The sequence below is a fragment of the Ascaphus truei genome, chromosome 16 (assembly GCF_040206685.1).
Source record: "Ascaphus truei isolate aAscTru1 chromosome 16, aAscTru1.hap1, whole genome shotgun sequence".
Classification (NCBI taxonomy): domain Eukaryota; kingdom Metazoa; phylum Chordata; class Amphibia; order Anura; family Ascaphidae; genus Ascaphus; species Ascaphus truei.
Genome location: NC_134498.1, coordinates 42,538,907 through 42,560,222, shown reverse-complemented (window position 1 = coordinate 42,560,222; position 21,316 = coordinate 42,538,907). Strand labels below are relative to the sequence as shown.

Genomic DNA, 21,316 nt, shown 5'->3' with positions numbered 1-21,316 from the left:
ACATACAGGTGTCTCCATTATACTTTATTCTTATTCTTTGCATTGCCTGGGCAAAGACATTATATTAAATCCATGTATAGGTGCTCGGTAGGGTCGAGATGTTTCTTACCTCCAACATCAACTGGGTGAACTCTTCGTTGCCCAGAAATGAGGGCTTCCAGTCTTGTCTGATTTCACTGGCTTCAGTCTGCGCGGTGATATCTGTGAAAAGCACACACCAATGAATGAATTTGACACGTGACTGCTAAAGCAACGAGTACAACATGTCATTTCTTTTCTGGCTGCTAATTGGTAATTAATGGCTCCACGGTTCACCTTTCTGCTTCTGCAAGAAATCGATGGTCCTTTGCAATATCGTGGATTTGTCCATCTTGAGCGGGTGCCCGTGACCGTGCAGCATCGTGCAAAGTTCCTTAATAAGAACATTAAACTGGTCTCTTCTTTTCTTTTCAGATTTGTTGCGTGACGCCCTGATACAAGAACAATGGGAACACAAAATTCAGGAGGTAAGCACAGAAGTACGTCATTTGTCAAACAAGACCCTCCATCTAATAAGCCTCTCTGAACTTGTGGGTGCCAAGTAAGGGATTCCACATTCAATCACGTGGATAATGCACATCAGTCACTGGCCATATATTGTTCTTTTATTTCTGTTGTATGATTAAGGAGGTTTATCTACTTTGGGGGATAATTCTATATACTTCAAATCAGCTGTTCTGGCAGTTTTTTTTTGCCGAAAATCACGAGACCGGCATTTTGGGCGAGAACAGTCTAAACCAGGGGTGGCCAACGGCAGTCCTCAAGAGCTACTGATTGAGCCACCTGTGCTGAAGCAGGGATATCCTGAAAACCTGACCTGTTGGTGGCCCTTGATGACTGGACCTGGCCACCCCTATTTATACAACTATATATAGGGGATGGAGATAATACCAGTGGAATTGTGTTGATGCAGAATGTTTGTAGTCTAGTTCAGGGGTGCTCAACTCCAGTCCTCGAGAATCCCCAAGAGGTCAGGTTTTAAGGATATCCCTGCTTCAGCACAGGCGGCTAAGTTGAAGACTGAGCCACTGAATGAGGCACCTGTGCTGAAGCAGGGAAATCCTGAAAACCTGACCTATTGATGGCCCTTGAGGAGTGGCATTGGCCACCCCTGGTCTAAATGGAGGATATAGAATGACCCATTTGTATAGGTCTGCTTAGTTGAAGCTGCATAGAACATATTGGGAGGGACTTTGGCCAGACAGTCTGATGAATACAAATGTGACAGTCAATACTAGTAAGTAGGCAAGAAAGATCATAAAAGTGGATGGTTATTCATTTCCGGTGTCAACGAACCCCACTCCAAAATGCATTAACAGCAAAATTCCCATTTTAAGGCAGTAACTTTTTCCTTTTTCAGGAATCCCAAAAGACGAAAGTTATTTATTATAATTTTTGTGCCATTCGTTTTATTTTAATATCTATGGTGATCTGGTGGCTATTAAAGTGACCCCAGTATCCCGGGGAAAGAATAAAATAAAGACTCCTGGTTACAAAAATGGGGGGGGAATCATACACATATATATATATATATATATATATATATATATATATATATATATATCTGCACGAGATTTATGATAGGCATTTGAAGAGTGCCAAATTAAAGAAAAATCAATTTATGAAAAGAACCATACTGCTGCTTTAAAGAAGAAATACAAGCAGCTTCAAAAAAATGTAAATATATATATTTTTGTTTTAATATATGCAGCCTTTGATTACCTATATTGAGGATTAATTACCTAAGTTGCAGATCGATTGGTTCTCCCATGATTGATCAGCAAAGATCCTGTTTCCCAGGGTTCACTGGCTGCCTTTCAGTTTCAAATCAATCCTTCAGTCAGTGTAACTCAGCAGCTACAATGTATCCTTATATTACTAAGGTAACATTGTCTATTGTTGCAGTTTGTAGCTCAAACTGCTGGGAACAGTGGCAACAAATGATCACAAACAGGAAAGTGTTGCAAAGATCTTGCACTGCTGGGGAGGTGGGATAAAACCTGCTATAGAAATCAAAGGATGCGCATTATATTAAAACTAATAAAAAAATGGCATTAAGACATGAATTTAAAAAAAAGTAGTATAATCTAATACTTCAGTATTGATTTATTTAAAACACACATGTAGTATATTGCACGGATTACTCCTTTAACAGGAGGGATTGCTAAAATCTCACCTCTTTGCTCTGTCTTTCTCATCTTCATCCATCAGCTCGTCCGGCCAACACAGGATTCTAGGATATAAAAGTATATACGGCAGACATAAGCTTATAGGTATCCGTGTCAAAATGGACATGAAGCAAAAGGTGACACTGTGTGCTCATTTGCATGTCATTACCCAGAATCCCTGGCTGCAGTGGAAGCACTGTATGCTAAGAGATAATGGGGAAGGGCAGGGTTGTAGACCTGTCTGAGACATGTGAATGTGCTGACACGTGGGATTTGTATCTGCTGTAGAATATAAAAGAAGTCGCTTGTAAAGGGGGGGAAAAAAAGTGAAAATTGAGTTTGAAAAAATCCATATTAATTTACAGCTAAAAGTTTAAACAAACATTGGTGTCACCACAGCTGTGTCTAGTCCCGGAGGACAATTTCTCAGTAATCACTTATGACTAATAAAGGCATTATAAGCACATCTGCATCCACAGGAGCACGACATCATGCATGTCCATGTCCCCCAACTTCACTGAATGGACATAAGCTGAGAATGTGAAGCGTCCAAGACTGGGTGTAGTGAAGAACAAGAAAGCAAATTGGTAAATATTCAGATAACCAATGGGTATGAATTATTGTGATAATGAACGTGGTACCATACAAGCAGCACTTACAATATATATATTTTTTTTATGTTTTAATATATGGAGCCTTTGATTACCTTTATTGAAGATGAATTACCTAAAATGCCGATCGATTAGTTGTCCCGTAATCGATCAGCAAAGATACAGCTTCCCAGGGTTCACTAAATGGCTGCCTTTCAGTTTCAATCAATCTTTCAGTCTGTGTTACTCAGCAGCTACAATGTATTCTTAAATTACTCTGGTAACATTATCTATTGCTACAGTTTGCAGCTCAAACTGCTGGGAATATTGACAACAAATGATCCCAAACAGGAAAGTGTTGCAAAGATCTTGCACTGCTGGGGAGGTGGGTTAAAGCCTGCTATAGATATCAAAGGATGTTCAGTATATTACAACTCATAAAAAATGGCATTAAGAGATGAATTTATTTATCATTTTTTAGTATTTTATTAGTAAGTATTGGCTAATACGATACTACAGAACTGATTTATTTAAAAAAAAACACACACTTAGGATATTGCTTGGATTGCTCCTTTAAGATGACAGAAATATAAGGGACATCAAAATAGCATTTTTTTTGGAGGATAGGAGATGGTTCCTCGGATTTTAAGCAATATTACCATAACATTGTGAATAGAGAGAGAAATCAGAGGGGTCCCTAGATCACTAACACAGAAGGAAATCCAACAACCAGGACAACGATTAATGACAAATTTCAGCTGTCGTGTATTTGAATACATTTGTAACAAAACAAAATATAGAGGTAAAAAGACGATTCAAAAACAGACTGAGAACAATGACACGAAGTGTGAAGCAGGGGAACATGGTTCAATTCCCAGTGCCAGCTCCTTGTGACCTTGGGCAGGTCACCTTATCTCCCTGTGCCTTTGGCACCAAAATTAGATTGTAAGCTCTACGGGGCAGGGACTGTGTCTATAACAATCCTATGTGCTGCGTACTGAGCGCTATATTGTAATTGTGATGCGCTTTGAGTCACATTGGGACAAAAGCAGAGATATCCTGAAAACCTGACCTGTTGGTGGCCCTTGAGGACTGGAGTTGGCCAGCCCTACCCTAGGGAAAAGTTATTTTAACCTCCCAGACACTTAATAATTCAAATGTTTAAATCTCCTGATCAAAGCATCAGATTTAATATATATATATATATATATATATATATATATATATATATATATATATATAAAACAGCGTTGAAAAGAGCAATATGAGATCTCTTAAGGAAAGTAAAAAAATTAAATGCAAAAAAAAAATGGTGATCAGCGTGGACGGCGTACTTAAGCTATATTCTACTAAAGTTGTACCTTGTATGGGTTCACTCTGCTATGTTCCCAGTACCCATGCATCATATGTAAAATCCCTTACTACAACAGGACATAGCCGTGAAAGGAACAGCATATACATTCATACCTTCAAACTGTACGGGCATAATCAAAATATGCTCTTCATCGTTTTTCCCCACATTATATATTACATGAATTAGTTACATGTACACATTATTACTTACATGTTCACATTATTACTTACATGTACACATTATTACTTACATGTACACATTACTATTTACATGTACACATTACTACTTACATGTACACATTATTACTTACATGTACACATTAGTACTTACATGTTCACATTATTACTTACATGTACACATTATTACTTACATGTACACATTACTATTTACATGTACACATTACTACTTACATGTACACATTATTACTTACATGTACACATTATTACTTACATGTACACATTATTACTTACATGTACACATTATTACTTACATGTACACATTATTACTTACATGTACACATTATTACTTACATGTACACATTATTACTTACATGTACACATTATTACTTACATGTACACATTATTACTTACATGTACACATTATTACTTACATGTACACATTACTATTTACATGTACACATTATTACTTACACATTAGGGTTCTTTATGAGGTCCGGGACTTTGCACTTCCCTGTTTCTTCTTTGACACTAGATTATGTTGAAGAGCAGAAAATAAACTGTAAGTAATTAATTCACGGTATGACTTTTGTTACATTTATCACTGAATGTATCCTCTTAATATCCAGGAATATAAACCTTTTTGCAAACTAATCCAGTAAAATTGAATTTATGGTTATACTAGATACCTGGCTATACTACACACCTGGCTATACTACACACCTGGCTATACTACACACCTGGCTATACTACACACCTGGCTATACTACACACCTGGCTATACTAGACACATGGCTTTACCATACATTTATCTATACTAGACACATGGCTTTACTATACATTTATCTATACTAGACACATGGCTTTACTATACATATATCTATACTAGACACAGTTATCTACACTAGACACATGGCTTTACTATACATTTATCTATACTAGACACAGTTATCTATACTAGACAGATCAGAATACTCAATGTTCTTAGACCTGGAGCATTGCAGAAGGTTCTACCCTTCTTCATCCACTTACCAGCTTCACGCTGCACAGCCAGCAACCAACCTCACACTGATCAGACCCAAAAGGTTGAAACTGCTGTCTGTGAGTAGGGTTACTGGCTCTGCACTTCGGTAACCCAAGCTGAGCTGAGAAAATACAGCAGACATAAGCTTATAGGGGTTCACGATGAAAGGGATTAAGAAATAGAGTGAAACGCTGCTCATTTGCATATCATTACCCAGAATCCCTGGCTGCAGTGGAAGAAAAGCAAATACACCCACAAGTGGTATTTGTATTTACTGTACACTGTATGCTAGAGGGTTTTTGTCACTTTTCTTTACTCACCATAACTTTTTTTTTATGTCTAGTTATCATGTACATATGAAACTTCAATGAACTTTAGTAAATTAAAGTAGTACGAGGTGCTATACCTGGTAACTTGGGATTTTGGCGCTTATTCAATAAGCCCTCAAATGTCCAGTAACCAACTCCCATTTAAGTCCCGATAGGAGTTTTTGGCCGATCCTACTCTGATTGAATAAGCCCCTTATTGTTGCTCCCTTGTGAGACACTTTAAGGCTGAGTCCATGCTGATGCAGACCGCGTGGAGGCGTCCGCACGCGGCGCGATCAAATGCCTTGAGGCATTGAATGCACCCATAAACCACGCGAGCGCGACAGCAGGAGGGGGCGCGCATTGCGCGAGGAATCAGTTGAAACTGATTTCTCAGCACGACAGGCAGGTCACGTGAGTGGTTTGCCCAACAAGGGCGAACCAGCTCCGTGACGTCACAGACACGCCCCCCAATGGCAGGTCTAGCATGGCCAAAAAACGCACCGCTTCACGCAGGTGACGTCTCAGATGCGCACTTCTCCGTGTGGGTGACGGCAGCATGGCCTGGGCCTTAGATTAGTTGCAGATCAGCAGATCAAATCCACTGAACCAAAATGGTAGCTGGAAACAACAGGGAATACGATGCTAATTCGGCGCTTATATTTCATAATATTATCTTTATTTCATATAGCGCTTTTCTGCCAATGGGACTCAAAGCGCGTCACAATGACAGTATAGCGCGCGTTACGCAGCACATAGGATTCTTACAGACAGTGTCCCTGCCCAGGTGAGCTAACAATCTGTGTTTCTGGTAACAAGACGTTTCTGCTCAGGAGGCCCTACTCTAAGGAGATGACAGACTGATAGTAGGAGGCAGAAGTTAAGCAAGGTCCTGTTTTATGAAGATCTCCCTTTCTCCAGCTAACGCGCTGCAAAAAATCCGAGCACTGCTGCGTCTGACCAAAAATTCAGGGTTTGACTAATGAGCTGGCTCAAAAAAGTTTAATGAGACAACTAACAGATGTAAGACAGGTCCAAAAAAGCTCTAACGCATTTCGCGCACATCAGATCGTCTTTTATGCTTTCATGGTTTACGTGTTCAGACAACTGTGCATTTTTTTATTGGTATTACTATTATTGTTTTTATAATCTTTTTGGCTTGCTTGCGTTGTTCCTCTGGAGGGGATGCTGTTCCGATTGCAAGACACAACGTCTCCTCGTTTGTTTCCCCCTTGGGGCGGGTTGTTGCCCGACATCGCGTCTGTGGTTTCCGCTGGACACAGGAATTTATCTTTTGTATTCCTTCTATACTGAAACTCTTTGAGGAAGTGCTGATGTGCGCAAAACGCGTTGGAGCTTTTTTTTTTTAAATGTTTACACCTGGTAAGCTCACATAGACTGACTCAATTATTTCATACACTCCCAAAAAGGACCTATAGATATTGAATTTGTACTATATAGGGATTACATGGGCAACCATTTGCCCTTCCTGGAACCATAACCGTCTTGAGCACTAGATTGTTGGGTTTATTCACATACTTTATAATGTCTCGTTTTATGATGCTTTTAGAATAGGTAACTTTACTGAAACCAACGCCAAACTAGGCGGCGCATTAAGCCGGATGAGAATTTCAGATGAGTTCTCAGGGTCAAAATGCAAGAGGCATCATGAACTTCAATAAAGCTGCTCACCTCCTGCCAAGAAGTCCTCACAAGCTGCTCTTCAGCCGAGATACACCAGTGCATAAAATGACACGACGGACGTCACAAGGCACACCAAATAATGCCTCTACTTTAAAGATAGTGTCATTATTAGAGCATTTGTTCTCATATGTTACAGACACCTCAGGTTGCCAAGGGATGTACACTGTACAGTTCTAACACACATGCTGAAAAAGCTGATGTTTGTGAGAAAGTTAAAGCTGTTGAGTCTGGCCTCTAAATTGGCAGGTGTGAGGCATTTTTTTAATTTCTATTAATGTCTAAAAGAGACAACAGGTGCTTGTTATTCATGGAAAGCAGGTGGCATCATAATATTCAAATCATGTCTTTCTGATAAAACCATGTAAGTGGTATTTTTCTATTTGTGGATGTGAATGCAGTATATGCAAGAAGACTGACAATTTTGAAACTACTGAATATTAAAAAGGCAATCTTACCCGCACTTAAAAAAAATCTTTATTTTTTCTTTTAATATATGCAGCCTTCGATTAAAAACTAATTACCTAAGCTGGCGATCGATTCATTCTCCCGTGATCAATCAGCAAAGATCCTGCTTCCCAGGCTTCACTAAATGGCTGCCTTTCTGTTTCAATCAATCCTTCAGTCAGTGTAACTCAGCAGCTTATATTACTAAGGTAACATTATCTATTGTTACAGTTTGCAGCTCAGACTGCAGGGAACATTGGCAACAAATTATCCCAAACAGGAAAGTGTTACAAAGATCTTGCACTGCTGGGGAGGTGGGTTATAACCTGCTACAGAAATCAAAGGATGCTCAGTATATTACAACTCATTAAAAATGGCATTAAGAGTTGAATAATTTTTAAAAAATGCAATAAGTTTTATCTAATATTACAGAACTGATTTATTTAAAAAAAAAAACACACATGTGGCATATTGCTGGGGCTGCTCCTTTAAGAGTATGTGATATGATTGGGAACAGCTGCCTAACAACTATGAAAGCGTTGGGGCTATTAACTTGATAATAGGAAAACTATATTTTTAGGCTGTGGTCCAGAATTTAGCTGCAGGGAAAATATTACAATCAAATATAGCATCTAAATCGTATAAAAACCTGACCTGCACATAGAATTGGTATCAGGAAAGAAATACGCTGTCAGCACAGTGTATCTCTGTGTGTAATGGGTACAGAAACCAGAAACATCATAGGAGGTGAACAATGGAAATGATAATTATTTTAGTATCTACTTCAGATTCAATTTGCAGATCGAATTAACATTAATGTGGCTCAATATATGGCACCTGCTTTATCTCTGGTGTATTAGTATGGGCTGAAGGAGCTCACCGACTCCCAAAACAATGGCGCTGAGTTTGAAAGTTGCAATTCAGGCTGTTTTACATTTTTTGTAGATATGTGAAGGTGATTTACATTCCATTTTTGGACACAGGTTTGAAGCAGGGGGTCTCCAGAGCTGTACCCCATTCATTTCAGCTCTGGGACCCCCTGCTTCTGGAGATACGTACCTCTGTATGGGGTGCTGGTAGCCGCTCTGGCTGAGCGGTCTGGGGTTTAAAATTGAAAGCCCCCGCCTCATGCGGGCCAATAGGGAGCTGAACCGGATGACATGTATTGTGTGTATTGTATGTCTTTATTTATATAGCGCCAAAAGTGTACTCAGCACTTCACAAAGAATACAGTACAGGAAATTATAATAATACAATAAGTGCAGCAAAATCAGAACCCCCCCATTATTATTAGAAAGACATTTATGAAATACATATAGGAGTAGCTAGGCAGGAGTTACATTACATGATACAGATGCATCAAGCTCTTTCTTTAGCAATCATTTCCCCCCCTTTCGGCCATTAAAATGGTGGTGGTGTAAAAAGCTCTGGCTTAACGAAACATAATTATAAGTTCCTTACATTGGGCACACATGCAAAAATAAAACATGAATAGAATTTTATTTGTATGAGCTTGATAGGTATATATATAATAATATGGGATAGGCTAAACCATAATACTGAGTTAAGTTATGGTGAGTAAAAAAAGTGACAAAAAACCTCCACAGGAAAGCAAATATGCAAATACAACTGTATGCTCATCTGCATGTCTTAGGCAGGTCTGCAACCCTGCTTTTCCCCATCATCACCCAGCATACAGCACTTCCACTGCAGCAAGGGATTCTGGGAAATGACATGCAAATGAGCACACTTTTTGCCTCAAAAACCATTTTTAACATGGTTCCCTATATATATATATATATATATATATATATATATATATATATATATATATATATACTGAGAGAGAGAGGGAGAGGGAGAGAGAGAGAGAGAGAGATACACCTGACCTTAGTAATAGCCTGGCGGGCCTGCTATTGTACACTCTACACACGCACAGTCGCGAGCACACGGGCGCACATACACCTTAGAGATGGAACTTTCTGCTGTCCAGGTCGCCCAAACTGCAGAAATATCTTTGGGTTGGCGAAGTTTGCTGAGACTCTTCTTTCAGTCCCATTGATTCTACAGCTCTCTTCTCTTCAGCAATGACAGTGCTTGATCCTCAGCTTTATTCTCTGCTCTGAATTCCCTAATGCACGGCCTCATACCCCTATTACTCCTTCATCCACCAGGGTTTTTATCTGCCCTTTAAGGCACATTTTACCTCTCTCTATGGTTCTTATTCTATATAGTGGGAATGTATGTATACGGTATCTTTATTTATATAGTGCCCCCTACAAAAGGTATCTCCAGAAGCAGGGAAGAACTTAGCACTTGCAATAGACACAGTACAGGGAATTATAGTACAATAAATGCAACAAATAAGATAAGACAATAGGGAAGGGCATTCCTGCCCCGGAGATCTTACAATCTAAGTGGTATGATGGGAGACTTGCAGAGACTGCAGATGAGGGAATAAGTGCAGTAGACGGCAGTCATTGGTAGGAGCGACTGGGGATGTGGGACAGTAGCCAAAGGTCCAGGCTATTGGAATGGTTCATTTAAGAGGTGAGATTTAAGGTTAGTCTTAAAGGTGGGGACAAAAGGTGCTTGGCTGAGTGTGAGGGAGTTCAGTAAGGAAAGGAGACGTTATGGCAAGAGTGCAGGAGACGAGCAGGGGCATAGTGAGAGATCAAAGCTGATATGTAGGGAGGAGCACATGAGCGGAGAGCCTTAAAGGTAAGGAGGAGAACTTTGTGGTTAATCTGAAACTTGATGGGAAGCCAGGAGAGGGATTTAAGGCACAGATGAGCAGAGACTGTTTTCAGAGAAAAGGAAATGATTCTAGCAGCCGAAATTTGGACAGATTGCCAAGGAGAAAGTTGTGAGGCAGGGAGGCCTGTTAGCAGTATGTTACAATCATTCAGACGGGAGACGATAAGGGCACGCATTAGAGTTTTAGCAGTAGCGTAACAGATGAAAGTGCGTATTTTGGCAATGTTAAGGAGGAAGAAGCAACAAGTCGAATGTCACTCCTAGGCTACATGCTTTGGTGACAGGATAGATGTAGGATGCAAATTCTGGTCTTGCCAGAGCCTGCCTCCTCTACTCCACTAACTTCTATGGTTCGGTGCACTCTACAAGCATTCTCCCTTGCTTTACCTAGCTCCGGATCTCCCAAACAATCAATATTTTCCATGCATCCACTCCGTACGAAGATCCCACTTCCACAACTAAAGCTAGGAGCTAGAAGTTCCAAGTTGAGCGCCCAGAGTCTGTGGGAGTCGAAGGTATGAAGGCTAACAGAGGTTAATTGTTGGTTTTTAAAATGCTGATACAAGTTTAAAAAAAATATGTTTAATGAATTTCACACGTGTGATTACGCTTCTGCTCCCCAGACCAACAACTCATGAATCACTTCTGCACCTCTTATTTAGAGACAGAATATTCATATTACGTCAATGAGATGCTCAGTCTGTTAAGTGCAAAGGGAAGAAGCCTGTACACATCTTTAAATGCTCCAATTACCAAGGCAAATAATAGCGCACCATGAAAACAAACGCTGTGACTCTTACGTAAATTAACATGAAAAAAATATTTATATTCATCTCATAAGCAGCTTTGGCATTCAAATAATTAAAGGGACGATCTTGATTCCTACTGTATATCCAGAGAAGTTTTAATTGTGTTTTCAGTAATTAACGCTTGTGGGATTTGTAAGTCTTAACTGATTACTCTTTTGTTTTAATCTTTTTTTTATTTAATTTTTTAAGAGATGCCCAAGTTTGAGCATTAATTAAGCACCAGTGGTTGTTATAGCTGTGTGCTGCTTGGCATGTCACATGTAACATACTATCCTCTTCCACTCTACATTTTGCAGTCCAACTTACTTCTTAACCATAGAAACGTTCAAATCTTGGAGAGCTCAAACTCTCTCACTGCTATTCTGGCCTCCCCCTCCCTCTTTGGATTTTGGCACATTTTCTCTTCGGTTAAAAATGATGCGCGGATTAGTGAGAAATAAAACAAAACAAATTGTGAAATATGGGTAAGAGATCGTATCTCATTACATGAGTAAAGCACGAAGAACTGTGACTACCACCTACTCTATAATTATAAATACTTGATGAAAAATTCCTAGTGAAACACCCAGCGAGAGGTAGTCACACCCTTAAGGACAACATTTATTAATGTGTGGAGAAATACAATAAGCCAAATGAACGTATATATATATAAATATATAGTCAAGAAAGATACAGTTGGTACTCCTGTAGGGGCTGGTTAGCTGTAGGTGCATGTCCCATATAAATAATATGTCAATACGATACCGTTCCGAAGTCTGCTAATCAGGAGGCAGCACTCAGTAGGGATGCACCCCCTGAGGAAGACCCCGTTTTGGAGGACCGAAACGTTGTTTTTTTTGAAGTATCACCTTTGTCACTAATACACTTATTTTTGATGAACTACCTACTGAGTGCTGAATTCAGATTACCAGACTTTGGAACGGTATCGTATTGATTATATATATATATATATATATATATATATATATATATATATATATATACACACACATACACACACATAATTTACACACACATCATTTTGTTTATACCAGTTGTAAAGGGTGTGTGTGCCAAATAATGCATGCAAAGTAATATATTTGTATGTCGTCACAGGGTTGTGCCGCTGAATCTCAATATGTAAATTCATGCCAATTATTGGTCTGGTGATTCATAATTAAACAGAAACTGTGCTCAGCGATGGGCAAGTTTCCATCCCAACACTACATCTCTGTACACAAATTAGACCCCCGCTCAGTAGTGCAACCAGGAGGGGTGCAAGGGTGCATGTGCAAGAATATATTTGACTATACTCAGTATTGATACGCGGGCTGTGGGCCCGTGCTCTGCATCGCGGTTACAATGGCCCCGCGCTCTTCCCCACAGCAGTGAAACTGAGTCCCTGGGGAGAGAGTGGAGCCTCTGTAAGGCCACGGCCCCAGTATTTACTGCTGCCCGCGTGCCTGGCGAAGCCGCGATCTGCCGTCTGTAGGGGAGCGAAGGGATGGGCGCTGGGGCCATGATGGGGCAGATCTTCCTGACCATTGGCTGCCCGTCGACACCTGATCGTGTTGCAGCATGGGAAGACAAAATTATTTTCTTCCCTGCCAGTGTACGCATCATCGCGCTTTGCGCGCCCACACACACACACGGCCACTGGGGCCTGCCCCAGAGAGGGCTGTGCTGTGTGACGCGCACAACGTAGCGAGCGCCGCAGCGGCCACTGGGGATCTGGCCTAAGAGAGCAACTTTCCTCCATCGATATCATGGCGACACGTTGACAGTGATGTCATGACGCCGCAGGATGAGGGCCAGCAGGTAAAAACTTTGCACCCCCCAATATTAATTTCTGGTTGCATCCCCTTCTACCACTGACGATGTCAGGGGTGGTCAACTCCAGTCCTCAAGGGCCACCAACAGGCCAGGTTCTCTGGATATCCCTGCTGCAGCACAGGTGGATACTCAGTGGCTCAGTTGAAGACAGTCCAGGTGGCTCTTCAGCCCAGGTGGCTCAATCAGTGGCTCAGTCCACCTGTGCTGAAGCAGGGACATCCTGAAAATTTGACCAGTTGGTGACCCTTGAAGACTGGAGTTGGTCAACCCTGATCTATGTAGTTATGGAAACCAATTATGAGCAATTAACAGCCAATAAGGTGCAAGCTATTTTCCCTGTAAAAGAGCATGAATCCATACTGTGCGTGCTTTATCCGATCTCTGTATCCCCTGGTTCTTGAGTTCGTTTTACGGCCGCACTTGTTCATTGGAACATGTCACAGATTTCTAATTGCTGATCTCGGCATGGGGAGGAGAGGGGGAGGAGAGGGGGAGGAGAGGGGGAGGAGAGGGGGGGGAGATAAAAATCCCCAAATTTACAGTATGTTTGCCAGAGGGCGGGCCCAACATTCACGTCCAGTTGCTGGGCCCCAGTTCCTCCCACCCCCTCCCCCCCCCCCCCACTGCAGCGGGTCCAGCCTCCGGTGCAGGCTCGGCCCCCACATGCTGGACGTTGAGCTCAGCTTCTGGATTAGCACCGGAGGCCTCCCCCAAGGTAAGTGTGTGTGATGTGTGGTATGGGGAGGGGGGCGGATATTGTGTTATGGGGGGGAATTGAGAGAGAAGTGGGGGCGAGAGGGAGAGAGAGGTGAGGGCAAAAGAGGGAGAGAAGTAGGGGGGGCAAGAGAGGGAGAGAGAGGTGGGGGGGCTAGATGGGAAGAGAGGTGGGGGGGCGAGAGGGAAGAGAGGTGGGGGGTGAGAGGGGGAGAGAGGTGGGGGGGTGAGAGGGGGAGAGAGGTGGGGGGGTGAGAGGGGGAGAGAGGTGGGGGGGTGAGAGGGGGAGAGAGGTGGGGGGGGTGAGAGGGGAAGACAGGTGGGGGGACAAGATGGGGAGACAGGTGGGGACATAAGAGGTGGGAGAGAGAGGTGGGGGGCATGAGAGGGAGAGAGGTGGGGGCATGAGAGGGAGAGAGAAGTAGGGGTGTGAAAGGGAGAGGTTGGGGCATGAGAGGGAGAGAGGTGGGGGCAAGAGAGGGAGAGACAAGTAGGGGTGTGAGAGGGAAAGTGAGAGGTGGGGGCAAGAGAGGGAGAGAGAGGTGGGAGTGAGAGAGGGAGAGAGAGGTGGGAGTGAGAGTGGGAGAGAGCGGTGGGAGCGAGAGAGGGAGAGAAAGGTGGGAGCGAGAGAGGTGGGAGCGTGAGAGAGGTAGAAGCGAGAGAGGGAGAGAAGGGTGGTAGCGTGAGAAGGGGGGGAAGGCTAAACAGAAATTCTATTCCTGGGTCCCAGGAAAGCTGTCTGCTGCCCCGAGCGTAGTTATGTGTTTCACCACTAGAGGCGCCCTGCCATGGTTATAGGTTATAGATTGTGCAAGTTCTATTTCTAGTGTTAGAATTGGCTGTTGTGCAGACGGAGTTCTTTTTATGTAAACCGGTTAACTTGCCACAAAGGGGCAGCCTTATTCAAGAAGGTTTTTTAAAAATAAAAAAATTATAATCCAACCAAACTAAATTGGTGTTGGGTCAGCTCAGCATGTGTTTTACAACATGTGAAACAATGTCTTGTAGGATTCACACGAGTAGCAGAAGAGAAAATTGCAGGAGGCTTTTGTTCCACATCTTCCTTTGTTAAGGATGGAAAAATATAGCTTATAAAAACAGCTCCTCCATAGCAACAATTTCTGAGGTTGAAAGATGCTTTGTGGTCACAATGTTGCAATAATTACACAACATGTTTCTTTTACTAGGAAACCTCACATTAACTCGACACTCCTGGGAAGTGGGGTGAACCATCCACCAAGAAGGGACTGCAGCGTGTATCTTTAAGACAGGGGTGCTCAACTCCAGTTCTCAAGCCCCCCTCCCCCCACCTCAACAGGTCAGGTTTTCAGGATATCCCTGCTCCAGCACAGGTGGCTCAATCATTCAGTCGAAGACTGAGCCTCTGATTGAGCCACCTGTGCTGAAGCAGGGTGTATATGGTACCCTAGATCAGGGAGAGTGGGGCTCAACAGGGTAAAAGATACACAGTCCAATGAAAGAAAAAGGTAAAAAAAATGTCAATTGATCTTTTCCATCAGATGAAATGAAATATGTTATAAAGCGATGTACCCTTTGCACAGTGTCCTTAAACGGTCCTGAAGCAGGGACTGATTGAGCCACCTGTGCTGAAGCAGGGATATCCTAAAAACCTGACATGCTGGGGCAGGTGGGGAACTCCAGTTCTCAAGAGCCACCAACAAGTCAGGGTTTCCAAATATCCCTGCTTCATACTGAAAACGAAAAAATACACTATTTATATATTTATATTTATTTATAAAATGTTTTACCAGGAAGTAATACATTGAAAATTACGTCTCATTTCCAAGTATGTCCTGGGCACAGAGTTAAAACAAATAATACATGGTTACAAATACACAGTTACATAAGTGAGCAGGGTATACATTATATACAAGACATTGCATGCACAGTTAAAGATAATATATATATTATGGGCGTATGTAACTATTTATTTATAAAATATTTTACCAGGAAGTAATACATTGAGAGTTACCTCTTGTTTTCAAGTATGTCCTGGGTCCTGTAACAGTTACAGACCAGATTAAAATGTGAGACAGCTTTAGTTTTGAAATACCTTAGACTGGTGGTGGCTGTGAGAGTCTCCGGTAGATTGTTCCAGTTTTGGGGTGCACGGTAAGAGAAGGACGAGCGGCCGGATACTTTGCTGAACCTTGGGACCATGAACAGTTTTTTGGAGTCAGATCTCAGATGTTAAGTGCTGCATGTGGTAGGGGTGAGGAGCTTGTTCAGATAGGCTGGTAGCTTGCCCAGAAAGTATTTGAAGGCAAGACAGGAAAGATGAACTTTGCGCCTAGACTCGAGTGATGACCAATCTAGTTCTTTGAGCATTTCGCAGTGATGTGTGCTGTAGTTGCATTGGAGAACAAAGCGGCATATTGAGTTGTAGAGGGTATCAAGTTTGCTAAGGTGAGTTTGGGGTGCCGAGCCACATACTATGCTCCATAGTCGATAATTGGCATTAGCAACTGCTGTGCGATACGCTTTCGGACCAGCAGACATAGGGAGGAGATATTCCTGTAAAGTACACCTAATTTGGCATAGGTTTTGGATGTCAGGGTATCAATGTGCATCCCGAATGTTAAATGGGAGTCAAACCATATGCCCAAGTATTTAAAACTAGTAACAGGAGCTATTGTGTTATGAGTGTTGGTTCTGATCTGGAGCTCAGTCATTTGAAGCTTTAAAAATTTAGCCTTGGGTCCAAATACCATTGTTACAGTCTTGTCAGTGTTTAAAAACAGTTTGTTTTGGGAAATCCAATTTTTAAGTCTCAAAATGTCAGGTTGAAGTACGTGTTCAAGGTCGGAGAGGCTATGGCTGTGTGCATATAAGATTGTGTCATCTGCATACATGTGTATTGAAGCTCCCTTACAAGCTGTAGGAAGATCATAGATGAACACTGAGAAGAGTAGGAACCCCAGAACAGAATGGTTGGAGTTAGAGCCTGAGATAGACACATGTTGGGATCTACCTAATAGGTAGGAATGAAACCAGTTTAAAGCATGCTTCCCTGTTCCAGATCACTGGAGTTTGTTAAGCAAAATAACATGATCAACAGTATCAAAAGCCTTTGCAGAATCTAGGAATATTGCACCAGTGAGTTGTCCCCGTTCCATTCCACACTGGATTTCATTGCAAACTTTTAGCAGGGTAGTTACCATGGAGTGTTTGGGGCGAAAGCCAGAAACTGTTCTGGGTTAAAGTTTCTAAATGTTCTAGTGAGGAGAACTTTAGGGCTTGATTTTGGTGTTTTAATTTTCCTTACACAGTACACTATTGCATGGTCACTTAAAATGTCAGGAAGGATGCCAGTGGGTTTGATTCTGATGGGATTTGAGGAAAGAATCCAGTCTAGCAAGGAATGGTTGTGAGATTTCAGGTCTGTCCATGTGGGTGGTGAAATGAGATGCGTTAGATTAGTGACTTGAGTTGTATCTGGATTTTGTGGTTTTTAGGGTTGAGCCAATTGAAGTTGAAATCCCCAAGAACTAGCAGCTCACTCTTCTCAATCAGAGAGGAAATGGAGCCAAGAAACTGGGTGATATCAGTCAGGGATTGTAGTGGGGATTTAAGGGGCGGATGGTGCCAGCAATCAAGACGGGCTTAGAAAAGGGGAGGCAGATTTTGCCAACTAGGATTTCAAAAGAGAGTGGGCCTTGGGGGGCAATTTAACAGTGTAAATTTTAAGGTGTCTGCTATATAAAATAACACCCCATCTCCACTCTTTGACCTATCTTTCCTAGAAATGGAATATCCCTGAATGGCGATATTTGCCTCGAGGGTTTTAGGGGATAGCCATGTTTCTGTGAGAACGATGGCTTTGGGTTTATGCATATGGAACCATGACCTTAGTTCATCCAGTTAGGGCAGCAGGCTCCGGATATTTATATGGGCGACAAATAGACTTTTTGGAATTTGAAGGGGTATTCTCAGGGGTATGGGACAGAGTTGAGAAGGGAGGGCCTGGGTTAAGTTCAATATCACCTGATTTCCTTTTGAAATGTTGGGATTTCCATGCTATGTGTTTAACGTTTTGAAAAGTCGATTCTAACCTTTCTCATGATGTGTTCATGAGAATTCCGAATGTTAGACCACCTGTCTCTTACCCCACCAACCCCGAATCATCCGGTCCTTATTGTGACAGAACTAGCAGTGAAATCAATTGATGAATTCACAGAATTGGGGCGAGGCGACGCTGAGAAATAGGGAATAAAATAGTGCAGACATTTTATGTGAAGCTTACAATAATGAATCCGCTGTGCTTTTATTGTAACGTACCTTTTCATCTTTGTATGTAATCTCATGGAAGGGACAGGGGTGGCGGGGGAGGAGGCGGGGGAGGGGGTTGGAGGTGGTTTTTGAAAAACATATTGTCTTTTTATCTCAGCCAAGAGTAAAAGCAACTTTAAAACTATTGTTTCATCATCACAGCTTAGCAAATGTAAATATATATATTTTATTGCTGCCTGCCTGCCAGAGACTAGTTACCTATGCAAATATAAGAATTAGAAGTTGGAATTGAGATCCCCCTCTTTGCCAAGAAGCCTCCATTGCATTTTCCCAATATATAGCGAGTCTTAATGCAGGGTTCTGAACTCCAATCCTCACCCCCCCCCCCTTCCTCCCAATAGCTAAGGTTTACAGGATATCCCTGCTTCAGCCCAGGTGGCTCAATCAGTCCCTGCTTCAGCACAGGTGGCTCAATCAGTCTTTGACTGAGCCGCCTGTGCTGAAGCTGGGATATCTTGAAAATCTGACTTGTTGGGGGGGCTTGAGGACTGGAATTGAGCTCCCCCCGTCTTGATGATACTGCCACTACCAAAGTGATCCTCCAAATAATACATGAGCTTATTATAGTGTTATAAACCTGCAAGACCACTTATAACATGTAATATGTTAGTATCCCATAAAGTTTACAGTTGCAGTAGGGAGGGGGTGGGGAACTATGGGGTCTGCATATCAAGGACAGTTTGGGCAAAACGCTGACATTTTCATGCTGCACCTATGTATCAACGCATTTTGCTCCAATGTTGCCCTGTCTGTCCCTGCTTGCACCCTGGGGAGAGTCAGTAGAAGACGTTACACGGTGCACAGATTATAGTGAGATGCATCCCAGTCTGCGTCTCTGTGCCATTTTTGCTTTTTTTTTTGCCCTCCAAAAATCGTCCATTCCTGAAGTTGTGTAAATCTAACATTCTGCATCCGATGTAACACACTGTTCACTTACATCTCTGCTCCGAATAATCGTGCAGTGTGTCTAAACAAGCAGCAAAGATCGACATAGATATGCCTGCCTATTAAATTGACAAAACTAAGATTTTTTTCATAGATCTAGTTCAGGGGTGGGCAACTCTACTCCTCAAGGGCCACCAACAGCTCAGGTTTTTAGGATATCCCTGCTTCAGCACAGGTGGCTCTTCCACTGAGCCACTGGTCGAGTAACCTGTGCTGAAGCAGGAATATCTTTAAAACGTAACCTGTTGATGGCCCTTGAGGACTGGAGTTGGCCACCCCTGGTGTAGAATGATACATATAACACACTTCACTGAACATACTGTTCAACGTATCACTGCCTGCAGAAGCAGGACAGGATCTGTTCTTACAGCAGAAGTTTTTCTGAATGCCCTATGCTAATTGTCAGACCGAGAGGAGACCGAAGGCATGTTAAAGACCCGTAGCCAAAACTCTAGTGAGTTCCTGGGCCAGGATACTGACAGTTCCCGACTACTCCACCATCAACTCATTCACCTTTGAGGATAATATTAAACAAACCCGAACATATAACAATAATCATATCATGCCGTGATAAAAACAGCAGAAAACCATACACAAAAAATCCTATTCATATACAAAAATGGGAATTCCACCCACCGATCCATTTGATACATAATTGTTCATTTGAAGTTCAAACCATACTACAACATATAATCATCACATTTTCTTTCCATGCATTTTATTTTTATAATTATTCTTTTGTATATTTATAGAACAGCATTGTATTAATTAACTGAACATTGCAGCCATCAACAGTTATCTTAAAAAAACAAGTACATATCATCGTCAGGCTATATTATTTTACTGTAACATGCAGTAATGTGATCATCTCTAGACTCTCTAATAGCATTTTCAAGTACTGACAATTTTTGCAATGATATAGACTGATTGAGCCACCTGTGCTGAAGCAGGGATATCCATAAAACCTGGCCTGTTGGCGGCCCTTGAGGATTGAGTTTGAGATCTATGATATAGACAGATCTCATCATTTGAATGAGCGGCTTAGTAAGTAAAGACACTGAAACTGTAAACAATGACACCGAGTTTGAATTAGGGGAACCAGGTTCAATACCCGGTGTCAGCTCCTTGGGCAAGTCACTTTATCTCCCTGTGCCTCAGACACCGTAAACATAGATTGTAAGCTCATCTGGGCAGGGACTGTGTCTGTAACATTCCTATTTGCTGTGTACCACGCGCTCTACAGTAATTGTGACGCGCTGTGTGTCCCATTTGGGAGAAAAGAGCTATATGAAATAAAGTTATTATTATATCCTCGATAACATTCAATATATTTAGCCACTGAGATTTTGGGCTAAATATTTAATGTAGGCACGTCAGATCTTGTTCCAAATGAAAATGGTCATAAGGTAAAGAAACCAAACTCTCTGTTCATATAAAATAATCCATTTACTTAATCAGATGTCGCTGGATCATTAAATCAAAGTGCTCCCTCAAAACAAATAAAATATTGGCAAATTTGCACTTTTTAATAGGGGTGTACTACGCTTTGGTAAACAGCAGTAATCCAATAACAATACCACAAATTACTTTCATGAGTGAGTAGTGACTCATATACCATGTGGTTTAAGTAACATTCCAAATCAGTTTTATTTATTTTTTATTTTTTTGCAGCGCCCCCCGGGGTCGACCTAGAGAAAACTCAATATGGCCGCCAGGTTCTCCCAATAGGAGGCATCATGTCCCGATGACCTCACAGCTTTCTATTGGCTGCTGTTATGGAAGCAGCCATGTTGTTTCTCTCAGGCAAGCATGCATTGATTGGTGCTTTGACACATTTATTATTATTATTTACAAAGCACTTTAACCTCTCATGTTCTACAAAAATCCTGCGGTTATGCATTGTCCTATATTTCAGCTCGCATATGGATTTGATTATTACACATCCTCAAAAATGGTTTCATGGGTGAGTACAATATATTGCTTTGTCATATGGGCTCTTTATTGCAGCATTAACAATGAGATCATCTGAAATGCAGCACGTGAAGCAAATTACATGATTCAGAGTATCTCTGTATACAATTAGCTTAGTGGATAAGATTATACCAAGGGGGAATACTGTATGTTTGTCAATCTATGTATTACATTGTATCCCTATTTAGTG

General features: G+C 41.7%; 1 protein-coding gene across 1 annotated transcript in view; it reads right to left on the bottom strand.

Annotated features, from left to right (window-relative positions):
- Window positions 1–21,316, bottom strand: part of PASD1 (PAS domain containing repressor 1) — an 80,737-nt gene that overhangs the window by 36,218 nt on the left and 23,203 nt on the right. Inside the window, exons 2-5 of the mRNA XM_075573311.1 lie at window positions 4,802–4,858; window positions 2,216–2,272; window positions 316–470; window positions 110–201 (exon numbers count right to left, since the gene is read on the bottom strand). Coding sequence (XP_075429426.1) covers window positions 110–201; window positions 316–470; window positions 2,216–2,247 — 279 coding nt within the window. The 5' untranslated portion in view covers window positions 2,248–2,272; window positions 4,802–4,858. The remainder of the gene's footprint in view (window positions 1–109; window positions 202–315; window positions 471–2,215; window positions 2,273–4,801; window positions 4,859–21,316) is intronic.